Raw genomic sequence first — 22,620 nt, 5'->3', positions numbered from 1 at the left:
TTATCTCTAAGAGGATACAGCCGTAAAGGCTACCTGGTACGATACGGTCCACTCCAGCTGGTAGTAATGTTGCGCCACATGTGGCGTTGTATGTTTTGAATGGATGGATGCTGGAAATCCATGGATGTCTCACAATGGATGTTGCCCAGGTGGTTATAAATGGAAGTTCAAAGCCACACACAGTCTTTCCTAGCCAGGCTTTTAAGTTTTGGCTAGCTACCTAGTAAGAATTGAAAAGCTCCTCCCTCTCCTCTTCTCTTCTCTTCTCATCCTCATCATGTGAAATCTTGACGATTGGAATCAACTCAACTCAAAAATCCCATCCTCCTCCCAAAATCAATGACTTTTCTTTTTCACTTGGTGAAAGAGGTAAATGTCAATTTTGAAGTGTTTTAATCCGTGAATGAAGTTGTTGACTTGAAATTTTCAATAATCATGATGAATTATCAACAAGATGAAAGTATTAGAGATGTATGTGGTTTTCTTCCATTTTGATTTTTCTTGCCGTGCTGCTTCTAACGTTCACTGGACACAGCTCAATGTCGCACTTCAAAGAGTTTTATTGGCTTTTCCCGGCAACAGTGGTCACCAATTGATTCAAGATACCGTGAGAAAAGGTATGTAATCTTACATCTTGACATTCTTTTCTTTTTGGCCTCGATCTCAAAGATTAAACTCACCAAATGAAAGCTATCAACGCATCTGCATCGGAATCACAATTTCCAACACCAGCATGCATTCAAACCGAAGAGGAATCAAAACATTTCGATCAATTACGTAACTTCATCGACAACCTGGTCTTGACCGTAACGCCTCAAGCTCTTCCAGCTTCCTCGTCGACATCATCATCAAGTCGGCCAACTTCCGAACACAACAAACGAAAATCTCTCGATGATCCCGAACATGACGCAAAGTTGTCACGGAGAAAGTTGTCAAAAGCAGAGCAGGAAGCGGCGGGAGCTTTGCAAGAATTATCAGCCGGTGTTTGAGTATGGATATATGAATGGATGGATGGATGGATGGTTTGGGTCGGGATTTCACGGATGGTAAAAATTGAAGCAAATTTGTAAGATTATCAAAAAAGATGTAGCTAATACAAGAAAGACAGCTTTCATGAATCAATACGTACGTAGCACAAAGACGTAGGAGTAGTCTCTTGAATTGAAAATGTACTTTTGAAGTTGGCATCTGAGTCCTCCTTTGAGATTCCACTGCCAGTGACCAGGAATGCAGACCCGCGAACTTCAAACCATCAGACAAAAGACAATATCATCACCATACTCTTATTCCGATTAATTCTCTATACTCTGATATAATCGTCTGATCTTGACGTCTGCTATTATAGCTCTTGCTTCCTTGGATCTGAAAGTATTTTCTGTTGCCATATGGTCACGTGCCTGCTGCCTATGGCAGATTTTCCATGTACACCTTCATTGGTATGTGATTGTTTCAGAATACGGTTTATACTTTGGTTGTGGATCATGATTTCTGGTGTGATCGCATATTTATCCCTAAATTTATTTTATTTTATTTCATGTATTGATTGTTGCTCTTTCTACTTCTAACAGACTCGACATTTTTACGAGTGCTCATTCAAATCATTTATAAGTTCTTCTCAGCATCAACTATACAACTAGCCATCACTGTCTCTCTCGTCTATCCCTTTCCTTGCCTACTACTTCAGAAGCTTTCCATCACAATGAACTTTATTTGACTTGAAGCCTGGCTGAAGCGATTCACTATGATTGTCGATATTCTTGACGTCGAAAAGGTTCTTGAGGCACAACATTCACGTTAATCAATGGAAGATGCTCAATATTTATATATTGCCGAGTGGCATTTTTTTGTTATTTTCCAGTCCACTTAGGGACTTCTTATGGTAACTATACTAAATCATGATACCGATGCCAAAATTTAAACCCTAACTATTAAGAAAGAGGAAACCCTAAGATGAAGACGATGTAAATCAACCCTCCCAACTAAGCCGAACAGACTCTGTATTATTATCCAAATCTAGTCAATTGATGTCGACTCTCTTGACCTCAGTCCAAGATTCTTCTTTCTCTACCTTTGGTACAGTTACGACCAAAACACCATCTTCCAACTTGGCAGTAATGTTATCACCATCAATTTCGGATTTGTCTTCTTCGTCGAGGGGCAATTTCATAGTGCGCTCGAAAGCACCCACCTTTCTCTCCTTCTTTGTGAGACTCTCCAGGAATTTCTCATCTCCTTGTCTGTATACCACACCTGCCATGTTCAACATTCCTTTCTCAGCATCCCAGTGTACACCTACATCTTCTTTTTTGGCACCGGGAAGCGCAATGTGGAGGACATATGCATTTTCAGTGGTGAAAACGTCAATGGGGGGAACGAAAGAGTTCTCTGTGTCAGCATCTTCGGGAACGAGTGTTTCACCAGAGCGCTGGGCTGCAGGTACACCAAATGCCTGTGCGATTGGGTGAGAGGAGATTGCTTGCATCATTGCACTGAAATCGAATGGGCCGCCCGGGCCAGCGAATGGAGGTGGACCGCGTCTTCCGTGATGGCCGTGAGGTCCACCCCAAGCATGAGGTCCTCCTCTACCATGTGGTCCTCCATGGGGTCCTCCGTGTGGCGCACCTCGGCCTCCACCTCGAACACCCCATCCGCCTCGGCTACCTGGCCCGTGGCGTCCGTGATGTTTAGGTCCTCGACATGATTCCTGTCCTTTTGATCCTTCTCTCACTTCAAGATCCGATGACTCTTCACCTGAAGTCTCACCATCTCTGCGACAATGACCCTTCTTGCCTTTGCCTTTGCAACCTCGAGGACCCCGATGTGGCTTAGGAGATTCCTCTCCTGCTTCAGTGTCAGAAGTTGGGGTTTCCTCACCAGACTCTTCTCCACCTCTGCGGCCATGTTTGCCTCTGCCATGATGACGATGTCCTCGGAATTCCTCTTTACCTTCTCCCTCAGTGTGTTCTCCATCTCTGCCTGGAGAGAAGGAACGATGACCTCTGTGACCGTGTCTTCCTCTTGGTCCAAACCCACCTCTACCAAATGGTCCTGGTCCGCCAAAAGGGAAACCAAACGGACCAAATGGACCAAATTCGTGTGGACCATGATCGCCTCTGGGACCATGTCGTCCAGGGTATTCATGAGGTCCATGAGGTCCTTCTGGTGGACCCCACATATTGAACTCTTGCGAAGGGTGGTCGACGCCAGCTCCAGAGTTTTGTGGTTGCATTGAGCGTACAAAATCCCAGAAGGGACCTGCTTGTTGATTGTTGCTTTGATTGTTGAATTCCATGATGAATTGATAATGATGCTGATAATATAGAATAAAGAAAAATACAAAAAGAGGGGGGTGAGATTAAGGAATATATACCTCTTCCCAAGGCCCTCAGACTTCGAGGCAAGCCAGTAAGTGCGTAACCTCAACACCGAAGCTAGCAAGGAGGCAAAAATGGCAACGAAACACAAACCTACCTATTTTCAGTCGACAAGCTGTTGACGTATCCCGCACAGAATGGCAAAAACCTGGAAATGCATCAGACTGAAGAGCTGTGGTTGGTGATTAAGCTGAAAGTAGCCGCGCGTCGGTCAAGCAGATTGGATGGATCCATAGCATTGATGTGGCGTAAGCTCTTCATTTTCCCCTCAACAAGTGTGGCTCATCTATTGGAATGGTTTTAGAGTGAGTCAAGCTAATGAAGATGACTCAAAGCCAAGAAGTATTCGGATTCTCGGGTTTCTTCCAACTGCCGTCAGCTTTTGATTGGCTGATAGTCCTACACGTCGGAACCGATATCCCCTCTCGGTCCCGAAGAGTGGCGAAGTCTAGAATAGTCGCCACTCCCCTTGTTACCTAATCAATTTACGATTCTCCATCCACACAACTCTTACGATCTCAAACAATGACTTCCTCACTCTCTTCATCGACGCTCATAAATTCCCCAATCTCAATTCCCAACCCCAGACAAAGCGCTCAATTCCGACACCGAGTGGACGAATTAATAACCAAATCATGCAGCAGAACCACATTAAGCTTCTCAAGGCGTCGGTTTTACCCATAAACAGAATATTCTAGTGATCAATCACTATGCCAATCCCCAAAAGACGATACTTCTTTCCCATATTCAAGGTGCCGTATTTGGACATATCCCATGTTGCGAGACGTGCAACAAAAAGAATGGGAAATTTGGAGTATCAGATTGAGGTAGAGCCTGTTATCGGCGGGTGGCTGAGTGGAAACGTATGATCTTAGGTAAAGCGGATGGAAAAAGTCGTGGAACGTGGGAATCGATTAGCTAGGAGGCTAGGTAGGTCACTGTCGCTTTTTATATCTTCATTTCGTTTTTGGTATATATGTTGCTGCAATTTGACAATTTATTGTGCTATTTGGATTGTTTTTATGGAATTCTTTGCGATTGATATGGGTTTCTTCATTTGTCAAGCATGCATGTGAATAAATGTCGTTCGGTAAGCGTTTTCGTTAGATGTATATAACAATTTTGTTTGTTATAATGAACGTTGCTATCTTGCGATTTTATACAACTCCATTACAACTTTATTACTTCCTTTACTGCCACCTCTATTTCATCTACTTCGTTGAATTGAAGCGTGTTATTTGCAACTCGCAGCCTGTGTTTCCTCCAACTATCCAACAGTATTTGAGCAATTATCCTTTCGAGAGAGGATCAATCCCACCTTCCGGATCTGGATTCATAGGCATTCTCTCTGGCAGCCTCCATTCGATCAGATTTCCATTTTTCAATTTTCTTATCGTCTTGTTCTCTGGGGCTATTCCTATTGGATGCTGCGTTGTTTGATTGAGTAAAGATCAAGAGATCATTGTGTCACTGAGAATTAGAAAAGACGAGAACTCAAAGACTCAAAGTTGACGAAATCTGGGCCTTTGAGTATTCAAGGAGGTCTGAGTTTGAGACAATCATTCCCTTTCATGGTTGATTCATGACAGACAGCATTTGACTACACTCAGGCACAATATTACAGCAATACGATCCTGATCGTATTTTTTGATATGTATTATTCGTTCCCATGTGGACCTCACAGTCACATACAACCGCATTCTCGCGAGATATCGATATTCAATTACGCTTTTGACGGATAAGTGACTCGCTGAGAATAGTTTCTTAAAGTCTCTTTCCTATATCATATACGACACAATGCCCCATTTTCATTAAGCTTCCAATTTACATCGCTACCAACTGCAGCATTTGCCCAGAATAAAAACTCCGGGTCATACTTCTTCTTCGCCTCTAATAATGACTTATAATTTGACCCGTAGTAATCATTTTTCCAATACGGATTGTCCCATGTCGCTTCATTCATGTATGAGCCTCCTCCAGGCGTGATAGCGCGCAACGTTTCTTGCCAACTATTCAATTGTGTCTGGGTATAACGGATATCATCAAGTTTAGCGTTCTCGGCTAACGGTTTCAGAAATGCTACGGCGAACAAGGCATCCCGCCAAGTTGGAAGTACGGCATTGGGGGTATAGTTTCCATGAGTAATATTTGCCGCAGTTAAGAAGATAGTTCCTCCTTCATCCGTGATATCGTGAAAAGCGGAAATGATTGCAGGCAGAGTGGTATTGTCTTGCACCGTTGAGCGTGGAATGTTTCGTCCGCCTATCGAGGTATTGCTAGTCTCCGCTTGTGAGACCCAATGATTGTAGGATTCGGCAAAGTTAACATGGACTTCAGCGGTATAGCTTTTGTCTAACGAGATATTGAGGTCCTCCAGCTTCTTGAAAAATGGATTTAAAGCAGTGTCAATTATGGCTGTTGTAGTGACATCTGGCAATAAAGCGAAGTTTAACGAGAAGCTATCGGCTGTAATTGTCGAGACGGTAGTAAGATCCTTAATAGTATCCAGCACAAGCAAAGTTTGTAACCAAGCACCAGTAGCAGTCCAATACGCAGTAGTATTACCATTTTTGAAAGAGAACGCCGCACCAGCAACAGGACCATCATTATAGACCCGAAGCTTCGCCGAAAGCACTACAGCGAAATTCCCACCTCCACCTCCACTCAGTGCCCAGTACAAATCAGCATGATGCGTGGGCGAAACAATCAGATGTCGTCCCGCGGCAGTCACAACTTCCCATTCTAGTACCTGATCAGCAGCAACTCCATAGGCGCCCACAAGTGGTCCATGGCCACCGCCTTGCGTAAAACCTCCTGCTAACCCAACTCCAGAACATGAACCGCCCACGGCTCTGTACCCGTGTTTTTGGGCTAGGGGGTATAAATTGGTATATTGAACTCCAGCACCTATGTGTACTGCGGGTCCTGTATATAAAGCGCTGCTGTAATTGAGGAAAGTTATATCGTTTAGATTGTGCATCCATAAAGCTAATGAACCGGCACCTGTGGAGCGTCCGAGAAAATCATGGCCTGTGTTTTTGATAGTAAGTCTGATGTTATTTTCCTGTGCGAATTTGAGACCAGCAATAACATCTGAAGCAGAACTGATGTTTAGAGCGTAGGAAGCAAGGTTTCCTAATGCACAGATGCTGCTCGTGTTTGATTCTAGAAATGGAGAACAGGAATTATTGAGCCAGTAAGGCGACATAATATTCACGGGGTGGGTTTCACTAGTCGTATCAGCTTAATTTGTCTCATTGAGTTTCTTTTGAGTGTGAGGGTGGAACACACAATGGTGATTGTAAAAGCCATGATTCTTGTATTTGAGAACATTTTTCAATGTCGAAATGAGGTACATAACATGGCTGGGCCAGAGGAACACCACGGATAAGGTTGCCGGATACGGTTTGATTCAATTGATCCCATACTGTTTGGTTGGGCCATGCAGGATCGCTTGGGAGATAGCGACATGGTGGGTTGGTTTGGGGATGGGGAGATGGGTAGACGAGGAAGGAGAATAATGTGATGATGATGCTTATTGCGCCTAACATTTTGGAAAAGGTATGCTATATGATGCTTCTTTGTTACGATGAAAAGAGATAGCTTGTGCTTATATTTTGGGTTTTTGGGTTTTGGATTTTCTTATAGTTAGGTATCTTGTTGAGATTACTTCAGCCTATATGCATGCGTCATCTCGTTGCATAGAGGGTGTCGATAAGGAGGCTGCTTTTACAAATGGATGTATCCATGCGGTGATACAAATGACGCAGTGAGATTCACGCAGTGAGATTCCATGCATGAACAGAAAGGAATGAGAAAAAAAGAAGTACATTCTTGAATTCTTGAACTGCCATCTTGCTCCTGACTTTCACACAGCGATCAATTCCAAAATCCACGCAAAGTCAATAGTCAAAAAGTATAGATATGCAATCTCGAAATCAAGCTTGAGAATGTCAGCATCGGAGGAGCTCGAGAAAACTGGATGGTTCGACGTAGTTGCAGGATATGCAGAGGTCTTTCTTTTATGGAGTAGATCAATATGGCAAGATTGTTCGAGAGCTAGAAATACTAGTGTATTGGTATTGCCATGAGGCATTTGCTAGATATGTCTTATTTTTCCTTTTCGAGGAATTGTTTGAATATTTAGGGATGATAATAAGTTGATTTGGGGAAAGAGGAATGGTAGGTTGTCTAGAGACTTCCTGCATCTTGAATGCTCGAGTGTTATGATTATCAACACATCGACACTGCTCGTAAAGAATAAAATACCTACCTTTAGGTGATCTCCATCCTGAGATATACGACGTATATCTATCGTCATGATTCCAGCTCCCCAGATATGATTTGAAGCAAAATTCGGTTGCGCGTTGCTATTACCAAGACACCATTTCCACGGGCCATATCGATAACCAAGCATGTTGCAAAAAATCTCAACCTGAAGATCTAGAGCGATCTCTATGTAGTCATCTACTATGAATGGAATCGTCGGTGCGGAATTATACATATCTCTTTCGATCGTCAATTCTCTGGTCGATCGCACACAAATCGTTCTTTGCCATCTTTCTCGCTCGATCTGCAACATCTCGCAGAGCTTTTTTGATTCAGATACCCTGTGGATCTTTTCCGATTCCGGAGGCTCAGTGGAATCTTGAGTATGGGTATGAGTGTGTCAGGTTCTGCTCGATATATTTGTAGAAAATGGAAATTTGTACGAACGTATATCTCACAGCGTTGTAAATTCAGCGCTTCGCGAAATTTTCTCTCTTCTCCTCCTTCTTGTTCTTCTTCTACCACCTGATAGAACCTTTCCATGTTAACACATAAAGAAGTTAACTGTATAAATATGTTGGGTAGCCCGAAGTTAGTTCTTCTACTCCGCTTTGAAAATCAATATTTCGAGACTCCCAATCCCTCTCTCAAGATATCATAAAGAGTCAAGAAACGCGCATGTGCCAAATCTTCTCTGTACCTAAACACAGAACCTCAACTCAGCATATCGGCAGACTTTATCTCAAACATAGAATATCAATCTTTGGATTAAACTATGCTCGACCCTCGTCATTTCAATAGCCAGATTCATACGATCTCCAATTAAATATCCGGTGATACAGAAGACGAATCGCAGTATACGTATCTCGATTCGTAGCGATGATTGAAGGGGTGTGATAACAATCTGTAGCGCACCCACGGGGTAAAATGGGAAGACTGTTGTGAGTTGGTCGGTTGGTTGCGGCGAGCTGTTCGCGTTGATCGTATGGGTTGGGAGGAGTGGGAAGATGGGAACGGTTGTGAATGAGGGGTTGGTAGGAGAGGAAGGGGAGAATGATGATGCGGGGTGAGAGGGCTAGGTGTCAGGTTTTGAGACGCAGTCTGAGGGGGGGAGGGAGAATTGGGGGGAGGGTTTTAGGGGGAGGGTCATGGTGGGATGGGATGAAGTGGGAGAGGAGAGATAGGAAAAGGGAACGTAGGGTGTGGGAAGTGAGATTTGGGTGATGGGTTTCATGCATACGTTTCATAATTGTATACAAATATAGGGATGTATGACAAGTCATTTTTCTATATGCTTACGATTAGGCGAATTTTGGTTTCACTTATCATTGTATCGACGATGAATCTCGGGATTTTATCTCGTCACTTCAGACTATTTTTCACAAGGCCAAAAGAGGTCGACTATCGTCCAATGATTATCTTCATCCATTTGTTTCATTTCTCTACATTGGCTAGATAAGAGCAATAAAGACTAGGTAGTGAGTTATCGTCTCGAGTTTTCACAGTAAAGTGTGCTTAATACATAGGTACCTAACTCTCTCTAGTCGGTTCCAATGGTTCATGACATCATTCATTGCTATACTTAACGTGTTTTATCACCGAGTGGATCATATCATCAAGTGAATCACTTTCACCTCAATTTACCACTTTAAACTTATATTATTCAACAATAATTGAATCAATTGATTAAAACTATTAAGAATCTAATAATCTAGAATCTATTATATTATTTTGACAAATTCTTGAATTATAATCTGATTTTCCATACTTACTATAGTATCTATTAGAAGATACTTGTCACGGGATCACTTCTGGGAGTATTCAGAAGCTTTACCGCTGAGCTAAACGCCCAAAAGACTAGGAGGTAGAACTGGAAGTTCTACCTTACTCTCACATATATAGCAGGACAGGACAGGACAGGACAGAAAGGGCTTAGTGTCACCCCGTGACAATACTTTTCTAATAGGATTTCCCTTATTTTGATGCTTATTATATTGAATCTGAATATCAACCTCTTACTAAAATAATATATCAAAAGCCTTTTATCCAATAAACACTCCTCCTTGATATAACTAAGTTTTTTTTGTATATCGATATTTACTTAATATCTCATTTGCTACCCAAAGTATACGAATCTCTACATTTAAAAGTGTATTCTCATAAGCTAATCTCTCTATACCTTTAGCTAGAGCTAATATAGTCTCAAATATAGGTATAAGAGAGCTTGATTGATAATGAGTTATTCGAAATTTAACTAATATTGATTGAGAAAAAACTTCAGTTGAATTGCAAAAGGTTTGAGAGATCCATTGATCTAGATCGAAAAAGGGGGGGGGTAAGTGTGCGAATTCGGATATCTAATTTCGAAAATATAGCTTTAGGATTAAATAGGATTAAATCTATTCCTTGAAATCCTGATTTCATATTCTGAGAAATGATTGATTCTTTGTATGTAGCTTTGAAAGTTATAAAGAATTCAATTTTCGAAATATAATTAATATATACCTTAATAAATCTATCAATCTGAATACTATATAAACATTTCAGGTTACTAAAACAGTCTATATCAAGTGGTTGAATTAAATGATTTGAATACAATAGTAAACACATACATTTAATATCATTCTTTTTATAATATACTTGAAAAGCTTTTGATTTATAACTTTCATATCCATCTAATACCAATATTCGATATTTGCCCTTTCTTCGATTCTTAATAGAGCTCATTGATATATTCAAGACTAAAGGAATACTTTAACTCCTTATTTATTTCCCCTGCCCCGGCAGGCTTAATCCTATCAAACCTTGTAACCACAGGAGGCTCCCATCACGCCGATGGCGATGCGCGCCCCTGGCGCGCCGAGCGGTTCCTCAACCCAGGGGGCGCTCCCCCCCCAAGCAGTCACCAACACCTCAGGGGCTGGCATACAGCCCCCACCAATTATAAGATCGCCCACAGGCTCTGCCCTTGGTGCAATTAAGGAACGATTCGAAAGGATCGATAAGATAGAGGGGGAGAGACGGGAGGTGATCGAGGCATTCGCGGTGCTAGCAGATAAGCTTGCACAAGGGTTCCAAGGCCAACAACGCAAACTCGCCGCGAAGTTTAAGAGCACGATCATCTCTGCTCTGCTAGGAGTAACGGAGACTACCCTTGATCAAGGGAGAAAGCCCGCAACGGAGCAACTACAGCCAGAAAGCAATACGCAGAAAACCTACACTGATGCACTGAAAACTCAGATGAGGCCTGAGGCAGCAAGCCCCACTACAGGCTCCACTAATACAATGCGCTCTGCTCCTAGTGGAAGCACGAACACTGATCGCTCGGGAGCACGCAGACTCAAAAGGGAGAATGATCGGATCGAGAAAACGATCCTTATAATAGCTGGCGGGGAAGCTCTGCTTTCAGAGACTAGCCCATTCCTGTTAAGACTCAGAATAAAAGAGGCAGTTACTGGGATCACACTAGCAGAGATCCCCTTTCTTTAGAGGAACAACACAGGCTGGACATTAAGGTGCAGCTTTGGTGCTAGTCGGGAGGAGATTATGAAAACAGAAAATGTCGAGCGGGTACTTAAAACCCTTCATGCAACAAATATGCGTAGATTAGAAAAATGGTTCATATATACAGTCCCACAAGTACCACACGATTTCTATCACATCGAAAATGCTCCTACTCCTATACCCACTAAGCTTATCAAGGAGGAGATCATAGCTTAAACCGGCAAGCAGCCAATCAATTACAGATTGGCACGTAGCGGGGTCAACTCGATTACTAAAAGAGCCATCTGGATTATTGGCTTCAATACTGCAGTACCGCGGTTTCGACTATTCAATAACAGCTCCTACTCGGTTCTCCTAGACAAACCCCGGGAAATTCAATTTCACAGTATTAACTACCTAGAATACTGTAACCTCTTCACTTGCAATAGAGCCCCAAGATACTCGACATGCGGTAAACTAAACACTGAGCATGAGGGCGCACTTGTATATCAGCAATGCACTAGAGCAGCTCAATGCGCTAATTGTCATGGGCCCTTCCGCGCTGGCCATTCCAACTGCCCAGCTGCTCCTAGGGTCTACACTAAACAACGGATCGCTCTGACCGCAAAGGAACTGGCCGCAGTCAGAGCTATTGGCAGAAAAGACTATGAGATGCTGCACAGAGCAGATGCAGACAAAGCAGATCACACCCCTGAACCACCTTTGCCTCCCAGAGTAACAATCGCAGAAACCCCGGTTACTCCGGGGGCAAGGATTATAGCATATAAGAATAAACATCTCAGCAAATGCTCGCGCAGGCTTAGTACAAGTCTGCCGATCGCACCAACCATGCTACACATATGTCCAGCTTGTAGCCAAAGCTAGTGGAATCTCAATATAAAAGCCTTAGCAAAAAAAGCCTTTACTTTAATAGATCTGGAGATGAATGATACAGAGATCTCTATAATAGTAGACATTGTATTTAAATCCTCTCTATGAGTAGTATAATTGATAAGTACACTTAGAGGAATAAAGGTCTCACTATTGCTTGGGCGAATGTAGGCTGGGGACATGCAAATCATATCATACTATTACAGCTAGCAGCTGAAGCTCAGCTGGATATAATCTGTTTATAGGAGCCAAGATTATACTGGAATTCAACCACACAAAATCACAATGTATACAATCGGTATCAGCCGATCGATAACTGGAACCTCCAGGGAGACTTGGAGGAGAACAAATAAGGCCCTCGGGTTATGATATATATATGAAAAGGTGCGCACTTGAAAGTAGAGCAAATGGGTCGACTCGAAAACAGAGATCTACTCTGGATATGAGTCAATGGATACTCGATCTTGAATGTCTACAGAGCTCCGTGCACTTTGGATATTATTAATTATATCACATATTTGATCCCAAATGAGTGTATGATTATAGGAGGGGACTTTAATGCAAAGCACGAGCTGTGGGAACCGGGGGTGATCGCAGCCAATCAAGGGGTGCAGCTCGCAATATGGGCAAACGAGCAGGGTATGGAGTTTATAGGTACCCCAGGCATATCTACCCACGCAAGAGGGCATGTGCTAGACCTAACCTTCTCTAATGTACTATTCGCTTATACAGAGATGCTGGAAGAACTTCACTGTGGATCTGATTATACTACTCAGGTTATCAATCTAGCGAACCACGGAACAACAGAGTGGGATCAGTACCACTACTGGATAAAGGAGGCGGATCTGCCGAGATTGGGTGGACTAATGGCCAATCAGCTAGCCCACCTCAGTAATGTAGATATCCAGACCACAACCGAGATCGAGATCTATGTTAGTGAGCTGGCGAAAGCGCTAGACAAGTCGATCCGAGTGGTTGGCAAGATCGATCGAAAGGCAGGGAAAGCCTCGCCATGGTGGACGGATGAGTGCAGAGAAGCTCATCGAGCATATATAGAAGCACGGAGGGGAACGGACTTGGAAAGGAAGACTCATGCTACACACTTTTTACAAAAAGTAGTGCGACAAGCCAAGAGATCCTATTGGGCTATGCGTCTAGATGGGGTCAAGGACGATAAAGAACTCTATCGAATTATGGGATGGCATAAGTTGACCCCCGAAAGTAATGCGAAATCCCCCTCCCTAATAATCGGTGAGCGGGAGATCTGCGATACAAGAGAGAAAGCGGACGCTCTATTTACAGTGGTTCTGGATCGATTCAAGGCGGACGATGATCTTCCAAATGATCCACTACGCAATCAAACACACAAGGGGACCCTCCCCTGGAAAAGAACGATCTCGGCTGAAGAGGTAGAAAAGCACGTCATAGGAGCCTCGTGTACTGCACCAGGAGTGGATCGAGCCACTGTGCGCCTCCTTAAGGCATGCTGGCCGAGCGTCAAGTCACTGATCCGGGAGATATTTGCATCATGCCTAGCTCTAAACTACTACCCAGAAGGATGGAAGCTAGCGGAGGTAGTAATGATTCCCAAGGTAGGCAAGAAAGACAAAACGTCACCGCGGTCGTAGCGACCAATAGCCCTGATCTCCTGCATCGGAAAGGGTCTCGAACGGTATATAGCCAGCCAAATATCTTGGATAGCTCTGAGACATAAAGTAATCAGCCCACAACACTGCGGAACGCTCCCCAGAAGATTAGGGACAGATCTAACAGCTGCCTTCACTCACAATGCGGAGCTCGCATTAGCAACTGGCAATGTAGTTTTGATTATTACTATAAATGTACAGGGAGCTTTTGATGCTCTCTTGAAATATCGACTCTTAAGCTGAATAATCAAACAAGGGTGGCCAACTTCGCTGCTCAAGTTGATAAACTTATTCCTTATAAACAGAAAAGTCAGAATGAGACTCGAAGGTATTACAACTGAGGAGTATCTAGTGGCATACAGTATCCCTCAGGGGTCCCCACTATCACCTATACTCTATATGCTCTATCTTGCTGAGCTCCTCAATCGAGATACGAAATTCCGTTTCGGCTATACAGATAATATCGTGATCTACTACTCTTCCAAGTATCTCTCTACGAATACTAGGATCCTACAACAACAAATACAGCAGATCATCAGATGGAACAAGGAGAACAGAATCCTATTCGCCTCTGAGAAGTTCGAACTACTTTATATTATCAAACAACATGATATCACTAATCCATCATTGGTAGTGAATCCAGATCTGATAATTATTTCAATACCGATTGCAACAAGTGAAAGCGTTCAGTCTACTTTAAGATGGCTGGGCATCTTCTTCGATCGCTGGCTTTCATTCTTACAATATGTTAAAACATGTATAGTGAAAACTATGAAAATAGCTTTACATATCAGATCGATCGCTTGCACTATATATGAGCCGCTAGCTTCCTTTCTAAGAAAAACAGTGATCATCTGTGTTCTCCTAGTAGCATTATTCGGCATGGAAGTATAATATGCTGGTAAATATAAGCTTAGCCTAGGCTAAAGTGATTTAAGTATAAGTGCAGGTATAAAAGGTCATTTTCATTGTATTAATAAAGTAATCAATACTGCTACAAAAGGAGTAATCTCAGTATACAAGACTACACCAATCGCAGCTCTTATCAAAGAAGCGGGCCTGCCATCGGGGATAGTCGCGCTAGAACATGCCAAGCTGTGATTCGTATTTCGTTTAAAAACGATCGACAATCAACATTTGCTAGTAAATCGTTTGAAGCCAGTAATACAAAAACGCAGACAAGGAGCAGGCACAGCAAGAGGGCCTTTTACAAGAATCCAGCGGCTCAGCCGTCTCATCCCAGAGATGTAATGCTTGAAGCTACTCCGCCTGCACTTCTCGAGTAGCTGCAGAATGGATCTAACGAAAGGATTAATCAAAAAAGAAGTAGCTCAAGCCTTCAAAGAGTGATGGCGACAACTCCCACCCGAAAACTACACAATCTTTTCTAATGGATCAGAATAAACTATTGATCGCAAACATTGTATTGGCTACGGATATACAATATATCGCAATAGCATTCAAATAGCCTCCGGATTTAAGCAGATCCGAAGCGACTTACATATATTCGATATAGAAGCGATAGGAGTATGGCGTGGATTGGAGTATCTAATCACTATGCTTGAAGATCCCTTGAACAGCCGGATCTGGATGTGTATTGACAGTACATCGGTCATCTGGGGCATACACGGAAACGCATCGCCTACAATACAATGAGCCTTCCACAAGTATTATAAAGCAATAAAACAATTCGACGTCAGGATAAAGTGGTCACCTGGACATATGGAGATCGAAGGTAATGAGGAAGCAGATCGCTTAGCAAACACAGGCGCAATTGGGCCTATGGACCAGGCAATCGACAAGCTACCAACAATCAGTGGGGTTCGAACGATCGTTCGTCAGAAGTGTCTATACGCAGAATCTACCTGGTGGGAAGAGATGAACTCCTCTCTCTCCGCTGGCTACAAGGAGTGGTCTCCTAGATACAGTACAAAGGAGCCAAAGGAACTAACTCTACCAAGAGCAGTCTTACATCGATTGATAGCTATGAAAACAGGCCACGGCGACTACGCCGCTTACCATCAGCGATTTGGTCATCAAAACAACAAGCTGGACTGCTCATGCGGCAGCGCTAAGGAACCATATCACTTCTTTAAATGCACTATAAACAACCTAAAGCGTTCAGACTGGCCCCTTGCCCCTGTAGAAATGCAATCTAACAAGCAGGCGATCACATATATCAAGAAACTCTTACACACACCTAGCAAGCTCACTCAGTTGATCACCAACTCAGAGTTCTATACTCAGATCTGTCCTAACTACTAAAGGACTCTTAGAAAGCAATAATCTTTTCAACAAAGCTTACTGCTCATCCCTTATAAACTCATCACTCAACTGATCACTCGAATACACTACACCCTAAAAACCGCAAACCCAATATATAACACAAGAGCCCTGCTGCTCGGCTAAACAAATAGTAACCCACTCTCGCTTCTTTTCTTTTACTATAAGGATCGAAGCCCACAATAAGCCTATCCACCCGGGAACCAAGCTCTGCCTTAATAACAATCCGGATCAGATGTTCCCTTCTGAAAACAGAAACGGATTGTATTTGCAGAGAAGCAAATAACCCCTGGCATTGAAGTTAAATTGCTAAATTCAGTCGCGACAATTACGCCGCTCAAATAGTTCCTTATCTTAGCACGTCTAAATACCCTTAGGGAGGTCCAAAACAGACGTTAATTAATATAAATAAATAAATAAATAAATTCGATTCTTAATATACTTATCAAAATATTTCAACTATTCTAAACCTATTTTATTATTTGTTTATTTATTAGATATAGATTTAATAATTTAATTTACAGGAAAATCGGTTTCAATATACCAATTAGAAAGATGAACCTATCCTTGAACCACTAAAAATAGGGATATAGTTTCACCCTCCCCATTATTATATATAATTACTATAGCTCATTCCCTATTGTCTGATTATATTGCCTTACTTTTGTTATTTCATTTAGCATTAGTTATTATCATTCCGGGGTATATTATATCTATTATAAAGTCTGTTTCATCGAAGTTGTAGAAATCGCAATCGAGAATACCGTATTTCATTTGTATATTCAAAACTAATCGAAACTATTTCTCAATAAACTTAAGATCTTTACAAAAAACCCTTTGAAAGTTATAAACACAATTAAAACGTGTCTTTAATTCGATTCGATACTTTACGAATCGATATATCCAAAGCTTTCCAATACGTTTTGCATTCTTCGATTCAAGAATATGATTCGCTATATCTTCTATTATTTTAAGTTTAGATGAAAATCCTCTTGAATCTATATTAAGTATATATTGAATCATTACTTTCTCTTCTAATTCTATAAGATTATAACAATTCGCTTGAGTTTTGATATAGGGAGTAAAACTATTCATTTTATGATTGAGTGTTGTATATGGTAAATTATATAGCTTAGCAGCTCTCCGAATACTAAGTTTTTTGTCTTTTTGAATAGTTTCAATAGCTAAAAGTATTTGAGCTTCTTTATTATTCAATTGTATTTCAATTGATTGATAAAACGCGTATTGAAGTAAGAGATCAAGAATTGAGGTGAAAGTGATCCACTTGGTGATATGATCCACTCGGTGATAAAACACGTTAGACCAAATTACCGAAAATCATTATGGAAATTTCACAATCTTGTGATTCTCAAGAGTAACTTCAAATATCTCATTCAAACAATGCGCAAACTAAATATGAATTAACAGCCGATAGTCTATGATAGACATTTATGTAGTTTAATCATAATGTCAAAGTCACATTTCCCATTTTCAAACCACAACAGTACCAACCTAAATTACCCCCAATTCAAAGCCACCCCACCCCCCCTCCCCTCTCACCCCACCCACTCCATCACCACCCCAAACATCTTCAACCACCTCTCCGGATCCCCCTTCCCCCCATCCTCCGGCAACGTCTCCGGATTCCCATTCTGCACCACCGCCTCCGCCAACGTACAAAAGCCCGTCTCCACAAACCCTACACTCCTGTAGAGTGTCTTCACCGTCAGATTTTCCGGATGCAGAAATACACGAATGCGTACTTTTTCTTTTCCTTCCACCTGTGCTTGGTTCCTCGCGCTCTCAACCGCACCTTGAATTAACATTTTCGCGAGTCCTTTTCTCCGATGCAGAGATGAGGAGTATAGCGCGATCATCTGGTATTTTAATTCCTGGGCATCAGGTCCCGGAGGCGGAGCACCGCCTAGAGGGAGTGTGAAAAATGACGCCGGGGAAGGTCCATAGAGTTGGACTGAGCCGACGAGGAGACCGGTGTCGATAGTGTGGGTTTCTGTGGGAGAAGAGGAGGCATGGACGGCGAGAAAATAGTGGAATTTCGGACGGGAGAAACGGGAAAGCCAGACGGAGGCGGAATAGAGCGATTCGAGTTCGAAAGTGGAGGCGAAGGAGTTGGGGGAATCGACGAGGGCGGAGAGACGGAGCGCGGAAAATTTGCCGGCGAGGTAGGGGAGGAGGGTGGGGGGTGTGCTGGCTGTTTCTGTGGGTGAGGAGGGAACTCGGTGGATGGAGTATTGGAAGGTCATTTTGGGGTGGTAGAGGAGTGGAAAGGGATATGAGGAGAGGATTTATAGTTATAGAAAAGCGATTTAGTTATTAGCTTTGATTATCTACCTACTCAACGAATTTGAAGTCTGTAAACCAACATCCCACCGTTGGATGACCATATAGCCCACCACTAGATACTCTAATAATGTCCTCATGCAGGTACCATAAGCACTAATCAGATTTAACCGGTATACTAGGGTCGTCGTAAGGGATGCGTGTTGAGGATATAATATTCTGATGAGAGGCAGAGACGTCGGTAATATTTAAATTGGATTTTGAATACGCATGTATATGGATTCTAGTAAAGGTCTAAGAATGTATTCAAATATTAACTTTCGGGTTGTCTCATGGGAATATCGTATACTTATACTAATGTTGACCTATTACGTTAAAGATGATATCGATAATTGATGAAGAACAATGATAATTATATACAAGTGAGTGTCTTTAAACCGTCTATGCTTATAATTCGTCTGGAGTCGAGAGTAATACTTGAGTCTAATGATTTCAATCAAATTTCATTATAAATTGAGTATAACTTTTTTTTTTGTAAAAACTCATCTCTATATCTTTTAAACAATACTTCATACTGAATAATAATAATAATAATAATAATAATATCTCTTATAAGACCATTAGTATATTGAAACTTCTTTCTGCTATAAAAGTCATCTTGAGTTTCGAGTCCCTATTTTTTCTCATTGGAAATTCTTTTCTTATTCTCCGCTTTCAACTCATCTTTTTTCTGCCTCTCTAACCATTTCACCATTCATTTTGATGCGTGACTAATAAACATGATCAAGATGCCGTCCATGCTCACTCCAGTCAACGTATAAGGAATATAACCCATCTATATATACAGCTCGAAGAACAGAATAGAGGGGTGTATTGACTAATCTACTACAGCGCTTCATTCTTTAACTTCGTAATGATCCCTCCACCCTCCCCGTCCATCTCTACCCCCCCTTAATACGTTCCCACAATCCCCTAAATAAACCCAAATTCAAAACTATTCATCCCCTCCACCCCAAGATTTATGTCCGGAAGATGCTGACCGGGCGTCGATAGCTGATTAGCTTCTGCCCTGATATGATTGTCGAACAGGTTCTATTCTCTCATCAGTAATTGATCATTTCACAAGCCCACATAAAACCACGATTTCAACAAATGCATGTGCTTGAGGTTCAATAGTCCAGGCTATACAGTCCGAAAATCAAAACTCTGGATATCTAAATTCAATTGAATCATTCAATTGGTTTGGAATATCGCATCCCATTTGAATCTTGTATTGATCTCAGATGTTGAGAGCTTCCAATTGCCGGACTACAGTTTGGACCATTGGAAAGCCTGATCCGAAAAGAAAATACATACCCAGTCAAAGTCAGTAGGGATATCCATCAAATAATCAAACGGTGCGGACTCATTGGGAAGATTTGTTTGGGGAAGAATGGATTGGGTGTTCTCTGAATTCATGTAGGAGGAATTTGGAGCGGGAGCGGGGGAAGTCATGGGCCATATAATCGCTCCTGGTGGAATTGTAGTGGCTTGGTTCATTGTGAATTCATCTATGGGCGGCGATCATTGTTAGTTATGAGGAGAATATCAGGGTCTCCCTTGAATTGAGGATATCATACCTTCCAAAGACAAACTAGCCATCGAGCCAGTATCATTTGTACCTAAATCCATACCCCAAGACATTTGTGACTTCCCAAGTGCCACATAAGCCGCATCAAGTTTTCTCATCATCACAGCCAGCACATCCACTGCCCGTTTAACCTCCGGATATTTCAGTTGCGTGATCTGCCATACATCCGATGACATCTTTAGCGCAGAAATCATTTCCACTTTTTGTTTCTGAAAAGAGGTGTTCTGATGTTTGCCTTTGATTTCTTCTTCCAATATCTTCATCGTCCTCACGTACACGATCATTGCCGCGAGTAGGAAATCATGCATCGTTAATGAAGACGGGAAACATCTATCTCGGGCCAAGACCTGTCCTGGCTGTGTAGCTTCGTATGTCTGTTTTTGGAAATCGAGAAGTTGCATTGCGGCATCGATACCGACCTTAACAGAATATTCTCGCTCAGGATGATCTTGATTGTCTACAAGATACTTACGGTGTAGAACACATCGACTTTTGCATAGAAGATGAGCGACATTCAATCTCTGGATAATCAACTTTGCTGGGTCAGCGATACAACTTTCTATCGGTTGAAATCGGAACGATGGCGGTACAGTTGCTTGTACCACGTCCAACTGAGCATCTAATTCCATGATCTCATCGTAAGAAGGCGGGGATAATGAGTTCGCATGTACTGCAATTTTCCCAAAAACCTGACATATTTTGTTCTTGAACCGAACGTATGACGCTGATGTTACTTCTGAGTCAGGTCGAGAAGGTGGTAGCTCTGTACAATCTTCATCGAAATCCGAGTCATTTAAATTCCGGGGCAATTGAACATCGCTCTCAACGGATTCAACCATACTAGGTAACCCAATATGAAAGGATGCCAGTAAATCTATTTGTCTTAAAGTGGCCCAAAGTCGCCTACGCATTTCCCCTTGGAACGGAGTAATTTGTCCACCAACTCTATCGGCGTCTCGATGGAGTCCCATTCGTAAGGCTAATCGGACAGCAACACCAAGAAGCACATAGCAGTTCACCTGATCAGCATCGCCGAGAACAAATTCTCCTTCCAAGTGAGCAAGCATTGCTTCGATTGTATACTTTCCTGGTTTTGTGTAATCCGAAAGGCGGATGCAATGGATACAGTTGCGTCGATATGTTCGTATCGTTTGCATTTGAGAAGCACGCTCATCCGGATTTTCTTCACCTGCCGCATAACTGGAGAATAAAGATAGACACATAATGCCATATAATAAGCCCAGCCAGCAAATAGGAGTCTCATGTGGATTGGCCCAAAATTTCAAATACTAATCGATTTAATGAGTATGAGCAAATGCGGACGTCAATTCCCAGCAGATAGAGAGTAATGTATACAGTATGAAATGATAATAAAAGAAATAAAAGACTTTCCCAGCACGCTAGCTGTAGAACGGTCTTTTATAAATCTAGTATTTCGAACGATGCAAAAGTGGAAGAAGAAATTACGTTACCTCTTTTTGAAAAGTCGGAGCATGCAAAATATCTTGTGAAATATCTTAGCATTGTCTCACAACTCATGAGATTACTGAAGACCTACGTAGCGAAGGGTTGGCTCCATGAAAATAACCCTGAACAGTCTTATCAACGACTCTACGGGAAGGTAGAGCTGCCAATAGTTTGGCTTTGGTTGGTGGTGCATCTGGGTTGAAAAGTAGACTGGGTTCAGCCCCAGTCTCTTCTTCAATATCATCGTCTTCTCCTTGATCAAAATATTCTTTAACTTCTCCTATTTGATGAATATCAGTACAAGTAACTTCACGCAATGGAAAATTCTCACGTCATCAAGAATTGCAGCCCAGTGAGTAGCGCCAACATATTGCGTTTCCTTCCCGCCAAGTACAACCTGCCCTGAAGGCGGGTAATGTCTGTTGAATATTGGAGGGCTTATCCAAGCCAGAAAGAGAACTATCAGTCGTATTTAATCTCTGATCTTCCGTTGAGATCCCACGAGCCTCCGCTCTGGCAACAAGGTTTCCGGGCTCCGGGCCATCACGTGGAGGAGTATTTGGCTCAGCTAATTGTTGAGAATTCATAACGTCCTTAACCAAGCTTTCCAGATGCTTCAACCTTTTGTGCATTGTCATCGCAGCTTTCTTTCTTGGTAAGGGCGTGGGATATAAACATGATCCTACCCTATCCTTCTTTTGACATTGGCTGCATGGTTGAGCTCGATCGCATTTAAGTTTGGCATGTCGACATGGTGTACAACTCAATTGAACACGATTTCTCTTAGAATGAGCAGGAGCAGATTCTTGTGAGGTAGATGTTGATGGTGTATCCATTCTGATTGATGTTCACATTGATTGGCGCTGATGGTAAAGGCAGCAACAACTGACCGTCTCGCAACAAACCAGAGTACGGAAACTAAAGCAGTTATTGGTCTTTGAAAAAAAATAAGGGATAGTAAACAACATCAAGCACTTCGTTTGAAAATCGTTGAGTGTGCGATACACTGTTCTTGGTGTTCGTGAGAGTCGTAAGAGCAAGGAGCCTGTTGAGGTTGCCCTTCGCCTGTGCATTTCAGCCAATGAGCTTCACTCCACAGACCCCACTCATCATACACACAGGCCGTGTTTGATCACCTCTTAGCATTAACAATAATTCGATTATCACCCTCGATTCTGATGTGAAATATACACTTTTTGATAGATCAAAGATGGTGAAAGCTAGCAATGGTTAAAGTCTCTTGGGATTTATTTGTTTCATTAGTGGTTGATTTATA

The 22,620-nt window shown here is 42.2% G+C and overlaps 5 protein-coding genes across 5 annotated transcripts; 1 reads left to right on the top strand and 4 right to left on the bottom strand.

The window, feature by feature from the left end:
- Positions 1-182: 182 nt before the first annotated feature.
- EAF02_008249 (uncharacterized protein) lies at positions 183-1,188 on the top strand. The gene is made up of 3 exons (XM_038904297.1): positions 183-471; positions 536-617; positions 691-1,188. Exons 1-3 carry the CDS (start codon positions 436-438, stop codon positions 987-989), a joined length of 417 nt encoding a protein of 138 aa, XP_038756019.1. The 5' UTR covers positions 183-435; the 3' UTR covers positions 990-1,188.
- Positions 1,189-2,017: 829 nt separating this feature from the next.
- On the bottom strand, positions 2,018-3,292 carry EAF02_008248 (uncharacterized protein; the record flags this gene model as incomplete). Its single annotated transcript, XM_038904296.1, has 1 exon — positions 2,018-3,292. The coding sequence occupies one exon, from the start codon at positions 3,290-3,292 to the stop codon at positions 2,018-2,020; it is 1,275 nt and encodes a 424-aa protein (XP_038756018.1).
- A 1,865-nt stretch (positions 3,293-5,157) lies between these two features.
- Positions 5,158-6,925, bottom strand: EAF02_008247 (uncharacterized protein; the record flags this gene model as incomplete). Its single annotated transcript, XM_038904295.1, has 2 exons — positions 5,158-6,604; positions 6,666-6,925. The coding sequence occupies 2 exons, from the start codon at positions 6,923-6,925 to the stop codon at positions 5,158-5,160; spliced, it is 1,707 nt and encodes a 568-aa protein (XP_038756017.1).
- Positions 6,926-17,502: 10,577 nt separating this feature from the next.
- EAF02_008246 (uncharacterized protein) lies at positions 17,503-18,210 on the bottom strand (the record flags this gene model as incomplete). Its single annotated transcript, XM_038904294.1, has 1 exon — positions 17,503-18,210. One exon carries the CDS (start codon positions 18,208-18,210, stop codon positions 17,503-17,505), a length of 708 nt encoding a protein of 235 aa, XP_038756016.1.
- Positions 18,211-19,210: 1,000 nt separating this feature from the next.
- EAF02_008245 (uncharacterized protein) lies at positions 19,211-22,180 on the bottom strand (the record flags this gene model as incomplete). Its single annotated transcript, XM_038904293.1, has 6 exons — positions 19,211-19,339; positions 19,604-19,797; positions 19,867-21,166; positions 21,350-21,381; positions 21,436-21,624; positions 21,742-22,180. 6 exons carry the CDS (start codon positions 22,178-22,180, stop codon positions 19,220-19,222), a joined length of 2,274 nt encoding a protein of 757 aa, XP_038756015.1. The 3' UTR covers positions 19,211-19,219.
- Between the last annotated feature and the right edge of the window lie 440 nt (positions 22,181-22,620).

The sequence above is a fragment of the Botrytis sinoallii genome, assembly GCF_014898435.1.
Source record: "Botrytis sinoallii strain Bc 23 chromosome Unknown BSIN_015, whole genome shotgun sequence".
Taxonomy (NCBI): Eukaryota; Fungi; Ascomycota; class Leotiomycetes; order Helotiales; family Sclerotiniaceae; genus Botrytis; species Botrytis sinoallii.
This window is presented reverse-complemented; position numbering and strand designations above follow the sequence as displayed.

Coding starts and splice junctions, on each gene's coding strand:
- EAF02_008249 (XM_038904297.1), top strand. CDS start 436: ATGATGAATTATCAACAAGATGAAAGTATTAGAGAT. Junction 472..535: donor AAGATGAAAGTATTAGAGAT/GTATGTGGTTTT, acceptor CACTGGACACAG/CTCAATGTCGCACTTCAAAG. Junction 618..690: donor TCAAGATACCGTGAGAAAAG/GTATGTAATCTT, acceptor ACCAAATGAAAG/CTATCAACGCATCTGCATCG.